The sequence below is a fragment of the Anser cygnoides genome, chromosome 13, assembly GCF_040182565.1.
Source record: "Anser cygnoides isolate HZ-2024a breed goose chromosome 13, Taihu_goose_T2T_genome, whole genome shotgun sequence".
NCBI lineage: Eukaryota > Metazoa > Chordata > Aves > Anseriformes > Anatidae > Anser > Anser cygnoides.
Window position 1 is genome coordinate 21,475,567 of NC_089885.1, and position 20,020 is coordinate 21,495,586.

At 48.9% G+C, this 20,020-nt stretch overlaps 1 protein-coding gene across 7 annotated transcripts; it reads right to left on the reverse strand.

Annotated features, from left to right (window-relative positions):
* Nucleotides 1–1,799: 1,799 nt before the first annotated feature.
* Nucleotides 1,800–19,137, reverse strand: LOC106045569 (G-protein coupled receptor 83-like). Of its 7 annotated transcripts, none has more exons than XR_007168585.2 (7): nt 18,902–19,136; nt 17,511–17,698; nt 15,211–16,083; nt 14,318–14,443; nt 13,079–13,212; nt 7,879–8,971; nt 1,800–2,262 (listed from the first exon to the last, which is right to left on the reverse strand). XR_007168585.2 is itself a non-coding variant. In XM_048077643.2 (7 exons), the coding sequence occupies exons 3-6, from the start codon at nt 15,592–15,594 to the stop codon at nt 8,377–8,379; spliced, it is 1,239 nt and encodes a 412-aa protein (XP_047933600.1). In that variant the 5' UTR covers nt 15,595–16,083; nt 17,511–17,698; nt 18,902–19,136; the 3' UTR covers nt 1,800–2,262; nt 8,363–8,376. The 7 variants fall into 7 exon arrangements, 5 of the variants coding, with proteins under 5 accessions (XP_047933600.1, XP_047933620.1, XP_047933623.1 ...); XM_048077643.2 differs by having other exon boundaries at nt 8,363–8,971; XR_007168586.2 differs by lacking the exon at nt 1,800–2,262 and adding an exon at nt 7,017–7,569.
* Nucleotides 19,138–20,020: the final 883 nt, after the last annotated feature.

Genomic DNA, 20,020 nt, shown 5'->3' on the forward strand with positions numbered 1-20,020 from the left:
CACGCACCAGGGAGGGGGTTTAGGAAGGAGGAGGTCAGCCCAGCGTCAGCAGTGTACATGTATATACAAAAATGTATACAAAAATACATAAAATGTAGTGGAGGAAAGGCTCCTATCCTCCAATTCATAGCAGGAGGCGGGGGGCAGAGAACGTTTTAGCAATGCGTAAAGCAAAAAGCAGAAAAACACTGGAGGTCTTCCTACCTTCACCCTCAGCCTCTCCTTCCTTCACAATGGCAGAGGAAATGCGAGGGCGAAAGAAAATCACTGACAACTTAGCTTCAGGAAAAATTGGTAAATCACCTTCTGCCTGTCCCCGGCAGCTGTCACTCATCTTGCACAGGCAAAGAGCGGCCTGGGAGGACAGCAACAACCGCCGGGCAGAGAGCTTGAGGGAGAGGGGTGAGGCAGGCAGGCAGGGGAGGAGGGGAAGGAAGGCGCTGGAGCTCCCCAAGGTTCCCAGCGGGCAGGGCTCCTCCTCTGGGAGCCTGCAGGGACAGTCACCACAACACCCATGTTTTCTCCCATGCTGGAGTAGTAAGGTTGTTCTCTCTTTTCCAGGCTTCTGACAGTTCATCACTGTTAAAGTAATTGCCTACACCTGGCTAGTCCAACACCACCACCGCTGCTGCTTGAGCACCTGCTGTGTTCGTCTGAGCAGGAGCTGCTGCTGGGCTGCAGGGGCTGCGGGCGGCAACTCGGCGGAGCAGCAAAGGCTGGTGCTGGCCCCTGGTAAACACATTGAAGGTGGGGAGACTGGTACCCAGTAGTGAAACAAGCTTTTTAAACAACAGCTTGGTGAAGCACATGATGCCAGGCCTTAGCTTGGTGCCATTCTTATTTTGCTGTTTTTGAAATTGCTGTCCTGCTCTAGTTTTTCAGTTTGGAATCAAATAACAAATGGGAAGTGCTGGAATAAAATGTGCTAAGCAATGAGAAGCAACCTCACCAAGCAGGTTCAGGAGGTGTGGGGTTATCTTCTTTATTTTTCTTGCAATGGGAAAAGTGTTGGCAGCAGCTGTAGAGTGATTTCAACAGTGATTTCAGCTGCAAGGGAAAAGGAAATCACCCTGTACTTGCTGTGGGAGGACAAACCATGCTGAGTGATGCTTGACTGAGTCAAGCCTGAAGAGTGTCTGTTGCAGGCAAATTACTTGGAGTGATGGACTAAGGCTACAGAAAATGAATCTTAGGCTATCAGCTAACTCTACTGTGTTGGTGCAGGTAGTTTTAAACCCCATTAATACAGATGTAATAGACTTCAGGTTTGTTTGCTTTGCTCAAGCAGCTCAGGCAGAGTAGGGGTGTTGCAAATAAGCCAAGTTTCAGAGGGTACCTTCGTCCCCTGGTGCCCGGTGGCAGTTTGCCTGCTCTGCAGTGCCTGTGGCTGCTTTTTCTCAGCCCCACTTAAAAATCTCGCCTTCTCCCTAAAGGTGCTCTGGATGTGCTGGGGGGGTGCTTGATGGCGGGGGGTCCCCAAGTCCAGGCTGCCTGAGCAGCAGCTGGGCAGCAGCCAGCATTGCTTCCCTCTGCTGCCGCTTCAGCAGGTGCTTTGCCATGGGCAGCTTGTGCAGCTGAAAATCAGCCATTTCTCTGAACTTAACAATGTGTTATCCAAGTGAACCAATGCATAAAGGAGGGTTAAAGTCCAGTATTTCATTTGTCTCGCAGCTGATATCATGGGGAGGGAAATGCTGCCTTGGTTCAGGATGGCCTTCCCATGACAGAGGGTGTTTGCTCTCTGCGGGGTTCATCAGGGGCTGCCCCTGAAACATGTACTGAGCTGTGCCACAAGGAGCTATAAGCACGCGTTTATTTCAAAATCCCTCTCCACCCCCATTTCCAAAAGCAAAACCGGGGAATATCAGGTGGGGAACGTGCCCATCCCAGTGGAGTTGCTCTGCTCATGAGATGGTTTGGTGGCAGAGGCCAGCAAGCAGGCTGGGGGCACGGTGCTGCCTCGCTCCCTTTTTACTACACATTCACTGCAGTGGGCAGTGACCAGAGCTGGATAATCAAACACAAATCCTGAACTAACAACAAAGATGTATTTCAGGCAGGCTGAGGAGCAGTGGATGTTTGCTGTGCCAGCAGCTCCACCCTGCCACGTGCCTCGAGTTAGCAGATAACCTGAAACCACCACGCACAGTCACAGCAGCAGGAGAAGGAAGAAAATCTCTTTTCAGGAGACCCCCAGGAGCTGTGAGCATCCTTTCTCGAGCTGCTTCCACAGGAGGCTTCAGCAGTGTTCTAGATGGTTATCTGGAGATTTGGGGGAGAAAATTAGAAAATAAATTGTTTCATAAGGAGAAAAAACTTTGCCAAAACTTCTTTCTTGCTTGCTTTGTACATTTCTTCCATCTGCAGTATATTGTATTTTGTTCAGTCTTCTTTGTCTTCCTCAATGACTAGAAGAGGGAAAGAAACATGTGCTGCTGCCGGCTGTACTGCCGCTCACGGCTGCTCCACCAGAGCTCGGTGTCACCATGCCTGCAAAAGCACGGAGGAAAGCCACAGCGGCTGGGGACAAGCCTCTCCAACACACTCCCCCCTGTTCCCCTTCAGAACCAAGGCAAACAGGATTTGAGAGCAATGAAGGGAGAAAGAATCTGCAAAAGGTTTAGGCCATTGGTCACTTAACTCCTGTTTGAAATTGCCCAAGACAAGATGTGGCAGCCAGCAATCATTTCTTTCCTGAGAAAAGGAATAAGATCTGTTGCTCAAACACTTGCCCACCATCATTTTTGCAATGTATCATAAATTATTCCCTTAACAACATCCAAAGTCTGGCAACCTTGGAATTACACTGATTACCATACTAAAGCTGGCTACAAGTGGGGATTTGAACAAAGTCTCTCTCTATATATATACATTTATGTACATAAAGTGCCTATCACCACACTGAAAAACATTCTTTGGAACCACTCTGAGGGCAGGGGTAAGAACGGGAGTCGGCCTGTTAGTATCTCAGCACTCCTGTTTCCAACCAATTAAAAAAAAAAAAAAAAAAAAAGAAGAAGCTGCAAGACTTTGTGGGTCTGGCAGAAGCATCTGGTGCAGTTCTGCTAGAATGGCGTGAAGCTGTCAGCCATAATGTCTTGAAAATCACTGCAGCTTTCAGCTACAACTACCCAGCGGAGCTCCTTGCCAGAGTGGAAATCCTTTCTGCAAGAGACCGCCGATGTTCGACAGCCTGCCAGGACATGATATGGATTAGCTACTTATGTGCACCAGGAAAGCATGCAGGTAGGTCAGACAGACAAGACACTTGGTGAGGATATAAACTTATATACACTAAAGCAGCATTAATTTCAAGTCAATAAGCAGGAATTCCATTAAACGGGACACTCCCTATGATTGTCTCTTATGGTACCCCATAAAGCAATTGTTTTTGTCTCCAGCAGACAAATTAGATGGTCCATCAATCCAATTTTATAAAGCAATTTGTCTATTCTTATCTGCCAAGGAGATTTTTATGAGGGCTGTCATAGAAACAACAAAAAAAAAGGCCTCTCCAAAAAAAGGCCTCTCCAAGTGACAGACTATTGTTATAAAACCAAGCACTTGGTTTCTGTGGGATTCAGCCCGTTGATTATCATTATTATTATTATTATATTTTTCCCTGTCACCTCTGATAAGTGACAGCTGCTCTTCACTGGCGGCTCATTGCAGAGAGCAGGACCATCACGCGATTTAGCGTTGCCAAACAAGGCATTATTAGCCACTCTTGACTCACAGAAGAGAAAACCTTTTTTGTATAGAGCAAAGGTGTTACTTTAACCCCTATTACTGGGGGCAAAGGAGTAAATACAGAGAAGGGAGACAGGAGGTGAAGCAAGAAATGTTTTGGCTTTGATCTGGAGGGAGACATCCAGCAGCCCCTTAGGAAGGGCTTGCTGCAGCGCAGCACGTCAGGCACAGCCGCCCGCACGCCTTCCTCTGGGCACGGTGACCGCCTCCACGCTGACCCCATGCCACCCCCCTCCTCGTGCAGCTCGGTGCTTCGGGCAGACCCTCACCGGGGCTTCGGCAGCATCCGGGGATCTGCTCCTGCACGCCTGCTCGTCCCGACAGCTCTGCCAGGCAACCCCAGGGACTGCAGTCCTGTTCCTGCACAGACACCTGGAACGCAGCACGGCCAACAGTACGGCCTCTGGCGTACCTGCTTTGCACAGAAGCTGATCAGGACAAGCTACATGGAGCAGCTGTTATTGGAAAGGTGTGTGCCCTCGGGAGTGCTTGGAGATCGAACTCAGGACATAGGAACATCCATGGGATTTGGGTAGGGACTACTGCTGAGCGGCGGTGGGACAGGACAGCTTTGTGAAAAGCCTTGAATCTTTAAAATGAGAGCTGACTGCAGCGCTCTGCTGGGCATAAGAACCAGATCCTTATCCCTTCAGTATTCCTGCTTGGGCTTCATCCAAAATCTGGGGAGATCAGACGAATTTTTCTCCCCACCACGATGTAGGAGGTGATAGCTTGAGGGAAATGGGCGTTTGCTTTTCAGTCGGTGAGAGGGTAGAGCAATCTTCCCTGACTTGCAGGAGAAACTCCTCGGCTGGCCATGGCAGCGGCTGTCAGTTCGTTATTTTCCAGCTGCTAATTCCAGGTGTGCACTTTGCATCCAAACTTCCTGTGTGAGGTTTGGGGGTTTTTCTCCCTCTTCTCCCTCTGGGTATCAGCATGAACAAATCTGCTAATTTTTATAGTAGTGCAAGAGGATGGTCTCTGATGCTGGCCCAGCTGCATTCCCACTTCTCAGGGCTTGATCTGGATCTAACTGAGAACATTTCCATTTATTCCTCTGAACAGACTTTCTGTACTGTTTTCAACTTGAAGAGCTAACTGCTAATAATTCTATTCTGCTTCTCCTTCCTGAGCTAATTTTCTGACTCATTGTGCATTTTTTCTGCTTTGCTTTTCCTCATCTAGTTGGCATTTTGTGGTTTCTTTGTTCATTATGTGGTGGGGCTATATAAGGGGATTTGCCTCTGGAATTCAGGTATCCTCTGCACTGTGTTCTCTGTTATCGCCTTCATCAGCAACTCTGCTGAAGGCAGTTGGATACATTTGGCATGAGCTAACATGAGTAAATCTGGGTTGTTAATCACTCAGACATTTCCCTGCTGAATCTTTGCATACTGATTTGCGTGTGCTCGGGTAGTTCCTGTGGAGCAGGCTCCGGTAAGTCGCTGTCTTAGGACTCTGTCCTCCAGGCTCACCCTCGGGATCTTGCCTCCCACAGTGATAAATCTGAGTCACCTGCGTGCTGGCGAGGGCCACAGCCAGGGCAGCAGAGGCCGGTTCAGCCTGGCGAGGGACAGGAAAGGGCTTGTGCGGCGGTCGGGCTGCCTGGGACCACTCTGCCCACTCCACAGCAGCCCACCCCACCACCCCAGCTATGAGAGCATCCGGGGCCAGAAGGGCCGCGGGGAACTGACGGCACAGGTCACACCTACGTTGCCCATCCAGGTGCCTGCAGCAGCCACAACCAGCCCCCGGCAGCCTGCTGGGGCAGCGGGGGGACAGCAGCACCCGGGGCAAGGACTGGCCACGGCCGTGATGCAGCACACGCAGCTGCCTGGGGCGCCGTTCAGGAAGCCATTCCCACCTGTGAGCGTGTGTCTGAAGACAAAGCGTTAAGCACTTCAGCTTCTATTTACCTGCTGAGTAGGCTCAGACCCTGACACATTTTAGCAAAAGCAGATTTCTTAAGTTTTTTTTCTTCTGAACATTGGCCAGGTAAGCCTTCTAATGGTAGGAGCAAGCCTTGTTCCTGCATTTCAGCAGAGGTGCACCCTCTTCCCCCTCAGTCACTGTACCTTCCGAAGTCAAACAACACAGCTCAGCTTTCCTCCTTTTTTTTTCTTTCTCTTTTTTTTTCTTTTTTCTTTTTTTTTTTTTTCCTTTTTTTTTTTCAAGTCATGCGTCCTAACCTTTCCTTGCAAGCTGATTAGCCAGTGCATCCATCCTCAAGTGATATGAGAGCCCCTAGGTAATGAGTAAAGCGTGTGAGGTTTTGAATCTCATTCAGGCATTGATAATTGTCAGTCCAGATAGCAAAGTCATTACAAAGATGCAATACAGACAGCTCTTACATCATGCCCATTTAGGGGAGAAAAATCTCAGCAATAAAGACATGCTACAGTTTACAGATCTAAGGAAAAAAGCTAAGTTACTTTTCATAGCAAGAGACAGCTAAATGCATGGCAGGAGGACTGGCAGGAAATCAAGGCATGAACAGAGACCTACTTTGGACTGAGGTCTTTGATTCCTCCAGAAAAAGATCATGAAGCCATTTAAAGATAGAAAGAAGAAAAAAAAAAAAGAAAGGAAAAAAAAAAACAACACTAATAAATCTTAAAGATGGACTTGAGACAAGCTTAAGAGATTTCTGAGAGACTTCTGATACTCCCATAGCCAACAGAAGTGACAGGTGCTCCCAGACCACTTCTTGTACCGAGAGGATGCCAGGCAGGTACGACCCCAGGGCTGGCTCGCTGCTCCCCAGAAGTGTGGTTCTTTCTAGGGAAATGGGCAGCCAGTCTGTACCAGCACTCTTGGACAAACATCACAAGAAAATACAGAATTACAGTGAGAGCCATGTTTCTCATGGAATATATCATGTTAACATTGTTGCTATGGTTATTTCACAGAAGCCTGAAATATACCAAGAACATTGAAAGAAAATGTAGAAAGATGGATCTCTTCGAAACCATGTGTTTTGTGTGCACACATGAAGTGGACTATGAAAAGACATACTGAAAACAACTTGCAGAGAGCACAATGAACACATTTTTAGGCTTGGTTTAAAGGTTCTCTACTTTAGAGCAGTGCATTTTGTGGGACTATTCCAGCCTTTCTTGATCTCCAGTCTTGGTACAATTTATTAGAGGGGTGGCATGATGGGGAGGGGACAGCTCTGGCTAGGTCAGAAGCAGATCCTGTTCCCAATGCCCAACCACTGCTCAACACTGCTTGCAAAATCACATAGCAAATCTGATTTCTGTCTGCCTCTTTGTCTCTTGTCCTTGTCTTTTTCTTTTTTCTTTTTCCTCTCTCTCTCTTTCCTTTGTTCCATCTTCTTTTCTTCATCTACCTCCCAAGCACATCTAAATTAAATTATATTTTTCCCAGGATTGTAAACAAAACTTTCCCTCTTACTCTGAGTCAATTCAGCTGTCTAAATGAATTGCTCTTACAACAATTAGTAATTATGTAGAATAATTTCATTCTTCAGTTAGTGAATGCTACAGCCCTGATGCAATATTTTGTGGCCTTTAGTTCCTGTGTAGGTTTATTTGATGAATTAATGGATTTATAATAGAAATTAGAAGGAATCCTTACTGGACTAAATGACATTGTGTCTAATTATGAAGCACAGCTCCAGTCTAAGCCGCAGTGTGGGAACGATCTCTTCCTGCTCACCGGCTCTGCTCCCCAGCTGCCACCGAGGGTGGAGGTTTGGTTGCTCGGAGCTCTGTGTGCTGGACACGGCACGTCGCTCCATCCACTTGTTCCTCTGGAAATCCCATGGAGCCAGTGTTGCCTGCATTCATGCCCTGCCTTTCAACACAGTTATTCATGTGGCTCTAGCAGCCAAATTAAATTCTTCCCTTACCTTTACCCGCATAGCCCTGCTGGAGCCCTACACCCCCTGGTAGTGCCGGCAGCGCCATCCCGCGCTGCTCCCGCTGGCGCCCCGCTGCCTGCTCACGCTGCTGCATGCTCCCAGCCCCACCAGCACTCCTGGGCAGTTTCCAGCTGTTTGCTCTGGAGATTCCAAAGCAGCAAGGGGGTAGGACAGTGCCAGGGAGGAAAGCGCAAGGGGAGGAAGAGCAGCTGTACTTCACATGGAAACTGCTGCTGACTTACCTTACGCTTCACTCTGCTGGGAGGCTTTGGTATAAATTATCTGGCGAAATCATCTGTGGACAAAGTCTACCTGGATGTCAAAGTCCTTCCTTCAAACACGTCAAAACCTGCACACTTCTGCAGCTCTGCAAAGCCCTGCTGGTATCACGGCACACATTACAGGCTCTGACACAGACCAGCAATGCAGGAAACTGGGGTCCCACAGCCTGTGCTGTTAAAACGATGGGAGCCTCCTGGAAAGCAACCACCCCATCCACGTCATCCCATGTCCCCTGCATTCTTGCCTGCTCCTTGGACCAGTTTCAACTGCAGGGTTGGAGGGAGGGTGTTAGAAAGGCTGTGTTTCCACAGCACTGAGTAAAGCAGGTACTACTGTGATACCAGTAAATAATATGTGAAAAACAGTAATAACAAACCAGAGCAGCAACACGGATTCCTGAGAAGAAACAGGGAGATGCCCTTTGATGTCCACCAACCAACTCACCTCTGCCCTTTGCCTCACAGATCGGTGTTGGCTGTCTGGGCATTGACAGTGGAGCAAATGGTCTGGGAGGAAGGTCCCTTCCTGCACCTGGCCTGCTCCATCCATGCCTCTCGGCAGGACGTGATAACAGGCGGCAGCACGTTGTCCCGAGGCGGAGGCACCTTCTGGCACATGCAGAGCAGGGATTTGAGCTCCGAGCGGAAGCTCTCGTTCAGCCAGCAGTAGATGAAAGGATTGTAGCAGGTGCTGCTCATGGCAAACCAGTGCAGAACAAAATAGAGGGAGTTCTTCGTCTTGATGCCTAGGCTGGAGATGAGCACCACGTAGCAGTTGAGAGGGAACCAGCAGACGGCAAAGACCACCACCACCAGCATCAGCATCTTGATGCTCTTCTTCTTGTTCTTGTGGTGGGTGATATACTGCTGCGTGGTGATGTCTCCAATGGCGTTGCGGAGCCACAGCTTCTTAGCCAGGCGTGTGTAGGTGACAGTGATGATAAGCAGGGGTAGGAGGTAGAGGAGGAGAAAGGTAGACAGGTCCAGATACTTCCAGACCAGTTCTGCAGGCTCAGGAAAATCGGGGACGCACAAGCTCCGGACAGTGGCTTCCCTTGAAAACAAAGAAATATGTATATAGCATGTGGACATTGCTTTGTAAATGGATGCTACTAATTTGGCAAACCATAGTGGGGCTTGCACACCACCCACAACCACATCCTCAGGCTTGTAATGCTGACAGAGGGCCAGATATTACTAATCTCAACCAAGGCTTACTCAAAATTGCCTATTTTCTGTTTCCCAGAAAGCCTTCTCTCATGATGTTCTCCACATCTTTCTCACTGAGGCTGACTGGCTACTGTGTATTTATTTGTATCACCTTTCCTCCTAAATTGTCATGTTGTCTGATACAAGAAAGTCTTAGAAAGACAATGTGGAGTTTCTTCTTTGAAGCTGCAGTGGATTTTAATTGAATGAGTCCCCTTAACATGGCAAGAAGTTGCTCCTGAAGGCCGCTTTTACAAAAGGGGCTCCTGTGGAAGAAGCACTGAACTGATCAGCTCTGCCCCTTCCCTGCGCGTGCCTGGGCACAGACACAGCAGTGTCACCTTTCTCTTCCTGAAAATCCCAGTGCAGGAGGAGAGGGGATAGTGGGCGAGCACCACTGAGCTCCCTGCTCTTCTCCCGTCTTGTATGTGATTCCTGCACACCCAGGTAAGGCACACATGATGCCCAGGTTTCCCTAAACGTGTCCACCCAGAAATCCAGCCCAGGATGCATTACTCCTATTGCGGATGGCCTGTTCAAACTGTTGTCTGGCCACGCACAACTGACCCGATACTACTGGGACGCAGCAGAGCTTCAGGACACGCTTGGGTCATCGCTGCAGCCTGCTTGCCCTAGCTCTGACTTGTCTTTGCCACGCTGGACCTGCAGCCGCTGCCCGCACTGCTGCAGCCGCCCTCCTGCCCAGGACCCCACCGCGGGCAGCCGGGGCTGGAGGCCGAGAGCTGCGCCGGGGAGCGCTCAGGTGCCCCCTGCAGAGCCGTTTGCACCCCCGACAGCACGGCTTCATGTCCTGCCCGCCGTGTTTTCTCCAGGGACCTTACTGCTGCCTCGTAAAACAGGCACAGTTACTGGAAAACGGGGTTGCTTAACGCGGGTTTAACTCAAACACCACAGTTTAACTTCTGGTGGCTAACTAACATAAATAAATAAATAAATAAATAAATTAAAAAACAAATTTTAAAAAGTAGTTTAACTATATCTGATAGCTTAATTCAACAGAGATTAACTAATCTGCCAAATTCAGCACAACAGACACATGCTCTGTTAGCATTTCTCACTGCGTTGCTGCTCTCAGCACACGTACCTCAACAGCCCCTGCAGAGAACCAAGCGTTCCTCCACACGGCACAGCAGATGACTGGAAACAATAACACCTTAAGAGGAAGGGGCACTCAGAAATTTATTTCCTGTGGATGTTCTCTCCTTTTCTTTCTTTTTTTTTCCCTGCTTTTTTTCTTTTACTCCCTTTTGCCCTTTTCTCCTCAAACCTTGTCCTCTGTTCACTTGTTAGCCTCCATCAAGCCACATTATTTGCTGCAGTATTGATTAGTATCTTTAATATCCTGTTTTCAACCCTCGGAGTTGGCTTTTGTGCCACAAATAGAAGATTGCTTGGAAAAGGACTTCAGTGAGCGGAGCTGCGCCTGTGAAGAGGTAGTACGAAGGGCAGGGGAGCAGAGCTCCTCCGAGCGGAGCCGCAATGGGCTCCAAGGATGCTCGTGGGAGAGGAGAGGAGAGGAGAGGAGAGGAGAGGAGAGGAGAGGAGAGGAGAGGAGAGGAGAGGAGAGGAGAGGAGAGGAGAGGAGAGGAGAGGAGAGGAGAGGAGAGGAGAGGAGAGGAGAGGAGAGGAGAGGAGAGGAGAGGAGAGGAGAGGAGAGGAGAGGAGAGGAGAGGAGAGGAGAGGAGAGGAGAGGAGAGGAGAGGAGAGGAGAGGAGAGGAGAGGAGAGGAGAGGAGAGGAGAGGAGAGGAGAGGAGAGGAGAGGAGAGGAGAGGAGAGGAGAGGAGAGGAGAGGAGAGGAGAGGAGAGGAGAGGAGAGGAGAGGAGAGGAGAGGAGAGGAGAGGAGAGGAGAGGAGACGCGCTTCCTCCTGCGGGGCACGGGGAGGCCAGGCCATGCCCTGGGGCTGCCAGCTGGCCCGCAGGTGGTGCAGGCGTGAGAAGCAGCTCCCGCCTGCTCAAGGACGGCGGCTGGCAGAGAGCGAGGCCGGAGAGGCCGCCGTGTGTTGGTGGAGCCCGGGGTCACCACGGATTTGGCCGCGCCACCGCACGCCGCAGCCAGCGGGATCCGGCGCTGCTGGAGCCCATCCCCTGTTCCCACGGGAGGAACAGCTCCCTGCTCGGCTGCCGCAGGGGCCCCTGCCCCGCAGGACCTATTATGGGCGATATTACAACCGGGATTTTTATTCAATGGAAAACAGTGATGAGAATAACGTGTCCTGGAAGTCCTTATATCGCCGAGCTGCCTCATGCCAGCTCGAGGCTAGGTTTCCTCTGGGCACGCTAAAGGACAAGCAGAGACAGGTGCAGTGAAAGAGATAGCGGCATTTGTTCATTCATAAGCAATTTGTTCAGTAATAGCCTGAGCGCAGCTGCGAAGCAATGCAAGCACTGGAGTAACCCAGCACTTTGTTTACAAAGTCTAAGCAGTTGAAGATCTTATATCCCCCCATAAGGCATCTCTCAGCAAATAAATCATAAGCACAAGCAAGGAAGAGCTGTGAAAGCCCTGATTACTCTCCTATTTTGTATAACCTCCTGTACGCAAACAGCTATAAAAAGCCTGAGCGAATAGTTGAATGGTCTCCCTGTCACACTGATAGAAGTGGCCGTACTGTAGGAAGAAAGACGTTTGTCCTTTACGCAGAAGCTCAATATCTACGACAAAAATCCTTCTCTTGCTGTCTTCTTACTCTGCTCCCTGGTACTCGGCTCTCAAGCCGAAAATTCCAGTCCCTTGGCCTTGAGCCCGGCATTCCTGCAAAACGCAGGCACCAGCAGTATGAAGCGGCACCACGAAAACCACACGCAGTGTAGCATTATGGCCTACTTTGTGGCCGGGAGGTAGCACTGACACCACAGGCGTGCTGTGGGTTGTGGGCTCTCCTGACCTATGCCGCACACCCAGGGCTAAAGCTTAGCATGGGTCCATAGGCATTCCTGCCTAGTGCCACTCTTGAGGCTCATGAGGACAAGAGGAGCACAGTAGATTGGATAATGTGGAGGAACAACAGATTGCAAGGGCAAACCCAAACGAGACTTCTGATTCTTTATTTCTCCCTAGTAGAAAAGGTGGCTACCTAACAATGAAAGCCCTCACTAGACTAACAGGTAGATGAGAAGATCAGCATATTTTTTATCTTTATTTTTTTTCTCCAGAGCAGAACCTTCACTTTCTTCTGATACTTCAGAAGTCTTCACGTGGGTGTGAAATTCCACTTTACCTTCTTTTAATAGTTTTTGTTGTTGTGTTCAGCCAAGCAAAGAGCCCTCTTCATTGCTAGGGAAGACAAAGAAGCATACTAGAAATAGTTATCTGGGTGGTTTTCTGTATAGTCTTGCTAAAGCAAGTACCAGATGTTTACGTGATAGGTTTTATTTTCTTTCTTTTTCAAACTGCTGCACCTGCTCTCCACTTCCTCCTTGTCTGGGTACTGGGCAAGCTGAATAGACATGGTCTTCCTGGCATCTGCGTAAGTGTGAGGAGGGAAGAGGAAAGACCCTTGGGAGAAGAAACTGGGGACAGACCCCACCCTGAAGGTGTGATGAAACTCAAGGAGGCCCCAAGCTGCTGTGCCCCAGCGGAGCCGCACCGCCTGCCCACCTGCGCCTTACAGCCTACCACCAGCACGAGGCTGCACAGGTGAGGCTAACCCGCTCGTCCTGATTTTTGGGAGATGAAAACAAACCGAGGTCCTGAGCACGTATGTGCACTGAAGTGAGCCAAGAGGCTCTTCGCAGCAGCCACCTCTGCTGTAGGAAGTTAGATTTTATTCACACACAAATTCCCGCTGATTCCACCAAGTTCTTGCCTTCCCCCCCCGAACCTGGGAGCCCCTCCAGGAGCTCTGCCTGCTACAAGCCACCACCACTGCAGCTGAAGGCTGCAGGACGTCTTGCTTGGAAGGGGTCAGATGTGCCAGGGAGTAACTCACCTGTAGTTATACTGGAAAAGCTTTTGATAGATGGCATGTGGCAGGGAGAAACAGGTTGCCATCAGCCAGATAACAGAAATGCTCAGCGCTCCTTTTGTTAGTGACATCCTTTGCTTTAGTGGGTTCAGAATGACCTGTAATAAAGACTTCACAGTGACTCTTATCTCATGGGAAAGCAAAGTCCCTCCACCAGTACACACAGCAGAGGTATTTTTCACATGATCTAATGCTATTAAGAAAATAACATCCATGATTAGGAAGATGTCCTGCTTATTAGAGTGACCTAGAAAATGGCAACCTTTCAACTTTTCAGAAGTGCTTTCAAATAAACTTTCTCTATTTTCTTCTGTGAGACTAATTTTCTTTAAATTGTAGGTTACTTTAAAAAAAAAATCTACACAAGTCTCTTCAATAATGAGTACGTTCATTTATTCTATATGAATTACATAACGAAATGTCTTCTGTACTAGCTAAACCTATCAAGCTGAGCCCTTCTCCCATGTTTTGAGGGATTAACTCACCTTTTACGAAATTTCCTGAGTTAGATTAAAAGATAAAGAGCTTATAAAAGCTCAGTCTGAAGAATATAATTTTTGCTGATAGGTGTATATATAATACAGGAAAGGAGAGTGACTGCTAGAAATAAGCACTGGCCCGGTCTACCTCCTCTTTTGTCTACTTGCAGTACATTGAGTATTTATTACAGTAAGTAAGCAACTGATGCAGCTTGGCTGTAGGCAGATGGCAGGAAAAGTCTTCTCACAGCTCCGACGTGTCCTCCCAGTGTTGCCAGCAGAAGTTTCTCACTCTGCCACTCCCCTTTATGGTCCAGCATCAGTCCCACAGTTACACTTCAATCCTCTACTTTAGAACTTTAACGCCAGGATTGCTTTTTACTCACTGCTACAGTGAGATGAAAATTGCTACCAACTCAATCTGCCCTGCAGCTTGATGATGCAGCAAATGCCCAGTGGGAAAAGAACAAAACAACAAACAGGTGATGAGGTCAGAATTTAAGCTCAGGATGATACAGACCAGTGTTTTATGGTTTTAGGGATAGAAAGCTGAAAAACTTGAAAAAAATCCCTGTATAGCTGAACAAATGGGTTGCATTCAGCAGTGGCTCGGCTGTCTTTCAAGGCCCCCATTTAAAATAAAGCCTGAACCACCGGCTCAGCCGAGGCTGGCAGGGGCTTGGGAGGAGCCTTGCAAGGGAAGCGCAGACAAGCAGTGCCTCACCTGGTGCCTGTCCAGGGCGATGGCTGTTAGAGTCAGCGTGGAAACGTGGAGCGAGCAGTACTGCACAAAGCGGCTGATGTGGCACATGGCCTTCCCAAAGATCCACGTGCTGTTCACAAACCGAACCTGAAGGGAAAACAAGCCATCAGTAAGCAAATCCGTAGGGAAAGCCCCTGGACAGCACCCGAGCCAGCTCATGCTTTTTGGTTGGCCGTCTGGGCAGCCTCACCTGAAACCCAACTAGCTATGTTGGATTTCAAAACGCTTTACAGAAGAGTTTATAAGGTTAAAAAACATAGTTGAAATGAGTGGTCCTGTTGCAGCCCTCCTGGCTTAATCACATAAACATCATTTGTGAGCAATGGTAATAACTTTTTGATTATACTGACAATTATATTTGGAAAAAGTGGACCATGGTTTGCTCACACAACCACCCCCTGCAGGTCTGGAGAGCTTTCACTAAAGACTTTACCCAGCTGGTAGATCTGAAGAATTTGCCATCTTTCTTCCAGTTACCTAAGTACAACCAGCATTCAAGTTGTTTTGACCCACTAAGTCTTAAGTTTGACCTTGTAATTCCCCAGCATGTATGTTAACATCACCCAGACACCTATTCTCCATTCCCCAAACTCTTCTGATTTGTGTCAGTTCAGCAGCATACCTGGAGAGACTTCAGAGTCTTTTAGGAAATACAGAGTCTGGAAGAGCAAGGGGAGCGCACAGTTTGCTGACCAGAGTTTTACTTGCCTGGCAGAGTTGTCTATCAGACTTATTTCTGTTGGGTTCATGCCTCAGTCCTAGAATTGCATGCGCAGAGAGCCTGCGACCGCCAGACAGAGCATTTCCATGAGACTCCCCTCCTGGCTGAAAGGACAACAGAGCATGCCACTTACCAAGGTAAAAGGCGTGTTGAGCAGCGTGATCATAATGTCAGAGACCGCAAGATTGACAATGAAAAGGCTGGTGGCTGAGTGCATCCTCTTGTTCTTCAGCACCACGTGGCACACCAGCATGTTCCCAAAGAGAGACATGATGATAATCACCGAGTACGCCACGATAAGGAGAGCCTTCACTGTTGGCTTCTGGGACTCTGGCTCATATTTAGCCAGCTCAGCAAATTTCTCCCACTCCACAATGCGGCTGTCTGTCCAATTGAAGGTGGTCCTGTTAGTTGCTTGGTAGACTGACATGAGTTTGACCAAGGAAGAGTAATGGTCAAACTCCTCAAGAAAACCCCTCATCTGTGGCCCGTACGACCGAAGCAGGGAGTGAGGCATGGCAGGTTACCCAGACTGTGATCACTCAGGGCAGCTGGGACCACAGCTCTAGCTGACATAGCAAGTGATCCATCAGCTTCAACTGCTCGGTTCTCTAGGAAGCTGATGAAGATGCAGTTGGCATTATGAACAATATCTTTACGTGCAAAGCCAAAGGGATCTTCTAAGGTGTGATGGGTTCCTCAGGGGCAGAGGCAGCACTGAGGAGCATTTTCAACAGGCACACTGGAAAGGGGCTGGTTTGGCACTGCACACCCTCAACCCCTTCATATATCAAGAACAGTAATAGCTCCGCAGGTTGGCTGAAAAGAATAATTAGTTATTACATGAAGCAAATGAAGGAAAACCTCAGATGGAGCTTGAAGTTGTTTTAATTCCATGTCAGCTTGTTTTAATTTGTTCTCAGCTGAGTACACTTTTCCTCCAACTTTCAGAGAAGGCTGCTCAGTTGGTGCTTTCATCCTCTACTTCAAAACACCTGGTTCTTTCCTGTTGAAACAAAGACAGAGCCATTTGGGATACCATTTTTAAGAGCAAAAGAAGCTTTTGTCTGCATCTAACCCGAGCAATTATCCCAAAGTGGTTCAGAATGTGGAAATCACATCAGAAGTTGACTTTGGTCTACTTCATATTTTCTCTTCTAAACAACAGCTGAATTCTGCTTACAGCGTTTCATTTTCAGTGAGAAAATGGTCTCTCCTGCAAAAGGTGAGCCTTAGCAATAAAAGTGGCATGCAAGTTCCAGACTATACACGTATACCATATACAAACCAGTATATAATGCTACATGCACCAGAACAATTCACTAGACAAAAAAAAATCTCTGCTTACTCACTTTTAGGCCTCCTTTTACTGTTTTTACATATTTCTGATGATTTTAGATTGCACTGATCTGTTGGTGCTGGGTGGAACTTATGAACCACACACACCAGTATTTCTGGATACACTGCATACAGGAGGAGAAAGTTGTTTAGAAACTCTTTCAGGTTCTCGGAGAGGAGAGCCTGTTTGTTTTGTACATGCAATTCCCGTCAAGCTCCATGACTGTGTGCACAAATCAATGGACCTCATACGGAGTGCAGGATTAATAATCAGTGCTTTCAGATCTCTAAAAGCTCCCTGAAATACCTCCCCAGACAGCAAACTGTCAGGCTGCTGAGGGCAGCGAACTCGCTGCGTAGCAGGTGGTGGGCCTGAAGCAGGCTTTCAGCAGATCCCGAGCTCTAACACACTGTCTGCTTGTGCCTCTGGACCTCAGCTGCAAATATCACTGAGCAAGAATCAGGGATCAACAGTTTTCTTACAGAGGTAAGCTGCAGGAGACTGCATATGTGCATTCTTACTCATACATTCCCATAATAACCTCTCCTTTGGCTTGTCTGCTTACACTGGTGAGTGTTGGGAATACAGAGGACCTATGAGAAGATACCTCTCAAAAGCAGAGAATGTTAAACAACTTGGGGTGGGAGGAGGGTGGCATTATGCAGGAGACAAAGAGAAGTAGTAGTTTTGAATACAGGCAGTGGCTGTTTCCTGGGCAAATTTATGAGTGAAATAACCCTGAAAGGACAGGAAGCATGACAAATGCTCGTGGATTCTGCTACAGCAAAGCATCTGTAATGCAACAGGCAGAAAATCACAGTCTCCACACCTGACCTCATTATTCTCTGTTTCAATATCTGCCCAGCCCTAGAGCAGGTCCTAATCTGACTTTCTCACAAGACATGGTGCTGGGGTGCTGCTATGACACCGAAATGAGAGCTGCAAGTGAGAAGGGATCATTCATTCTGTTTGAAGAAGATGGCTGGCACAGGGGACTCATTGCAGCGACACATCTCTGAGACTAGGAGCTTGGCACAACTCAGAAAAGACTTGATGCTCACACCAGAAATGAGAGCATCCAGAACTGCATTCACCTGGACTTCTGCAAGGGGAGAGCAGACAGTCTCTCTGCTCCACTTGGGGTGTTAAAAGACCTGTGAGGTTTATCACATCTGGGAAAGGCGCACATGCTTCTCCATGCCTCTGCTGTCTGCTGTGGTATACGCTGAGGCGATCATTCTTTATGGTGCACGGCTGGGCAATGAAAGGAAGCCCCGGTGATCTGTAGGGGTAGCGCAGTGTACGTGTAACAAAGAAAGACAATTTTAGTCAGCTCCAGCAGAACCACTTTCATCTTTGAACAAGCACATCTGGGATATTCATGCTGCAATGAAATGCCATCACTAAGCCTGAGAGATGCTGTGGTATGACAGATGAAAACACCTACTGCCTTCCCTGCATCTCACGTGTACAATTGTCTTTGCTACCCTGAGAGAGAGGCTTTTAATGGAAGCTGAGTTTCAAGGAACTACTACAATACATGGGTCAAACCAGATCAAGAAAAATCTCAGGACTGATTATTTAATTTAAAAAATGTGCAGACAGGTTTTCTGAAGTGCACACGTGACTGAGAAGCCTATTTCTCACGCACTACCTGCACGACCTGCACTCTAGGTAGTTCACAGTGATCAGGGAGCCACGGCCTTAAACGTGGGTGACGAAGGGGGACTTGGTTACTACTTTTCTTTTGTGCCTATGTCTCGGTACCTGTACAAATCAAGAAGCTGTTCCAGCTGAAAATTAAATGGCCCACTCCATGGCTGAACCTTATTTCTTCCAAGGAAGGCTCTAGGAACAAATAGACAAGGGGAATGGAAGAGCTTAAAAAGATGACGGAGCTACAACTTGATTTTCTGACATGGATTTTCTCCTCAGATCTTTCTGTATCCACTAAAACGTTATTTGAGGTGATTGTTGAAGCTGTCAGCACTGGCTGTTGCTTTAGACCACAGGTGCAGCAGAGATGGCCACCCTGTCTTCCTGAGAAAGTGTTTAAATGCAGATTACCCTGATGAGCTGGAACACTATGGCTCCATGCAATATGAGAGTTCAGCTTTCAACTGAAAATTATACAACTATATAACTTAATATAATCTGAAGGACCGGGGAGGAAGATCCCACCTCAGTCCAACTTTTCCTGGCTCTTCTACTATCTGGTTGCAAGAGGCTGCCTGAATACACCTACCTGCTTTAGCAGTAATTTCTTCCTGATGCAGAAATATTAACCCTTCATTCCAAGGAATTTAAATACATCTTTCCAGCCACAGTCTGTCAAATTACTTGAATTCTCAATCAACACTTCACTCCCTGCACCGGATAAATCTTTAAAGAAGAGCACGCGCGTCGCAAGCACAAGTTATACACAGTTCCCTAACAAAACCCAAAACACAGGAGGAAACAAAACCTAATACCCGCCGCCACTTACGTCCCCTCGTGCCATCCTCCCGCTCGCATCCTTTCCTCGGGAAGCCCCCGGGGCTCGCCAGCCGCCCCCGCGGGTCCTGCCGCCGGCCCCCGGAGCACGCCGGGGGGGTGCGGGCCGGGCCGGCCCGGGGGCTCCGCTCCGCCCCCGAGCAGCCGCGGAGGGCTGGAGGCGAAGCGAGGCCGGCCGCGAGCCGCGGCGCTGCTGCGGGGGCGCTGCCGAAGCCCCGGAGCCCCCGCCCCGGCAGCAGGCGGGGGGCGGCGCTCCCCCACCGCGGGCAGCCGCCGCCACGGCCCGGCCCCTCCCCGGGCCGCAGCCCGGGGGCGCGGGGGGCGCCCGGGGGGTGCCAGGGACGGATCGGGCGCGGAGCTCCCCCCCGGAGCGGCCCGAGGGCAGCTCCCTCGGCCGCGGCCCTTCCCGCAGCGGGCGTGAGCTGGGGGGCTCCCTGCCGCCGGCTCCCGGAGCCTTCGCCGGAGGTTTGCTCTGACATTCATTTCAGAGCGCGGCTGCCGGGAGGTCCCGAGCGCCGGGGCACAGGATTCATCTCCCGGCATGTGCGAGTGGAGTTAGGGAGCAACGCCGGGGATTAGCGATTCTTTGGTTTATTCTGTGCCGCGGGTTCGCGTATGCTTTGCAGGCACAGAAAGGAGAGGTCCAAAGACAGAAGTTTCCGATAGAGAGAGCCCTATGGGAATCACAACTCACATGTTCCTCTATGACATTTTAGAAGAGTGAAGAGTGCTTTACAAGGTTCATGCTATTCTTTCACTTTGAAAGTGTAAGAAAAAGCAGATAGGATGCTTGATACGTGTAGTAAAATTGTCACTTCCTTTTGAACAGAAGCTGTTCATCAGTTCTTGTGAAAAAAGAACAAGATTCTTTTCTTCTTACTCCAAGAGATTTGGTTGGTCTCAAAAGTCATTTACAGGAGCTAGAACGGTGCCTTGGTTTCTCCTCGGTGTGGGCTGCCAGAACACACACACCCTGATGCCAAGGATAAAGCCTGGTCTCCGCCACACATCAATTCCCAGACCAGCTGGCACAGAAAGTTAGTTCCTATGGCACCTTTCTGAAAGGAAATTGCCAAGAAGCTTGACTGGAAGACCAATGAGCTCAGTGAGG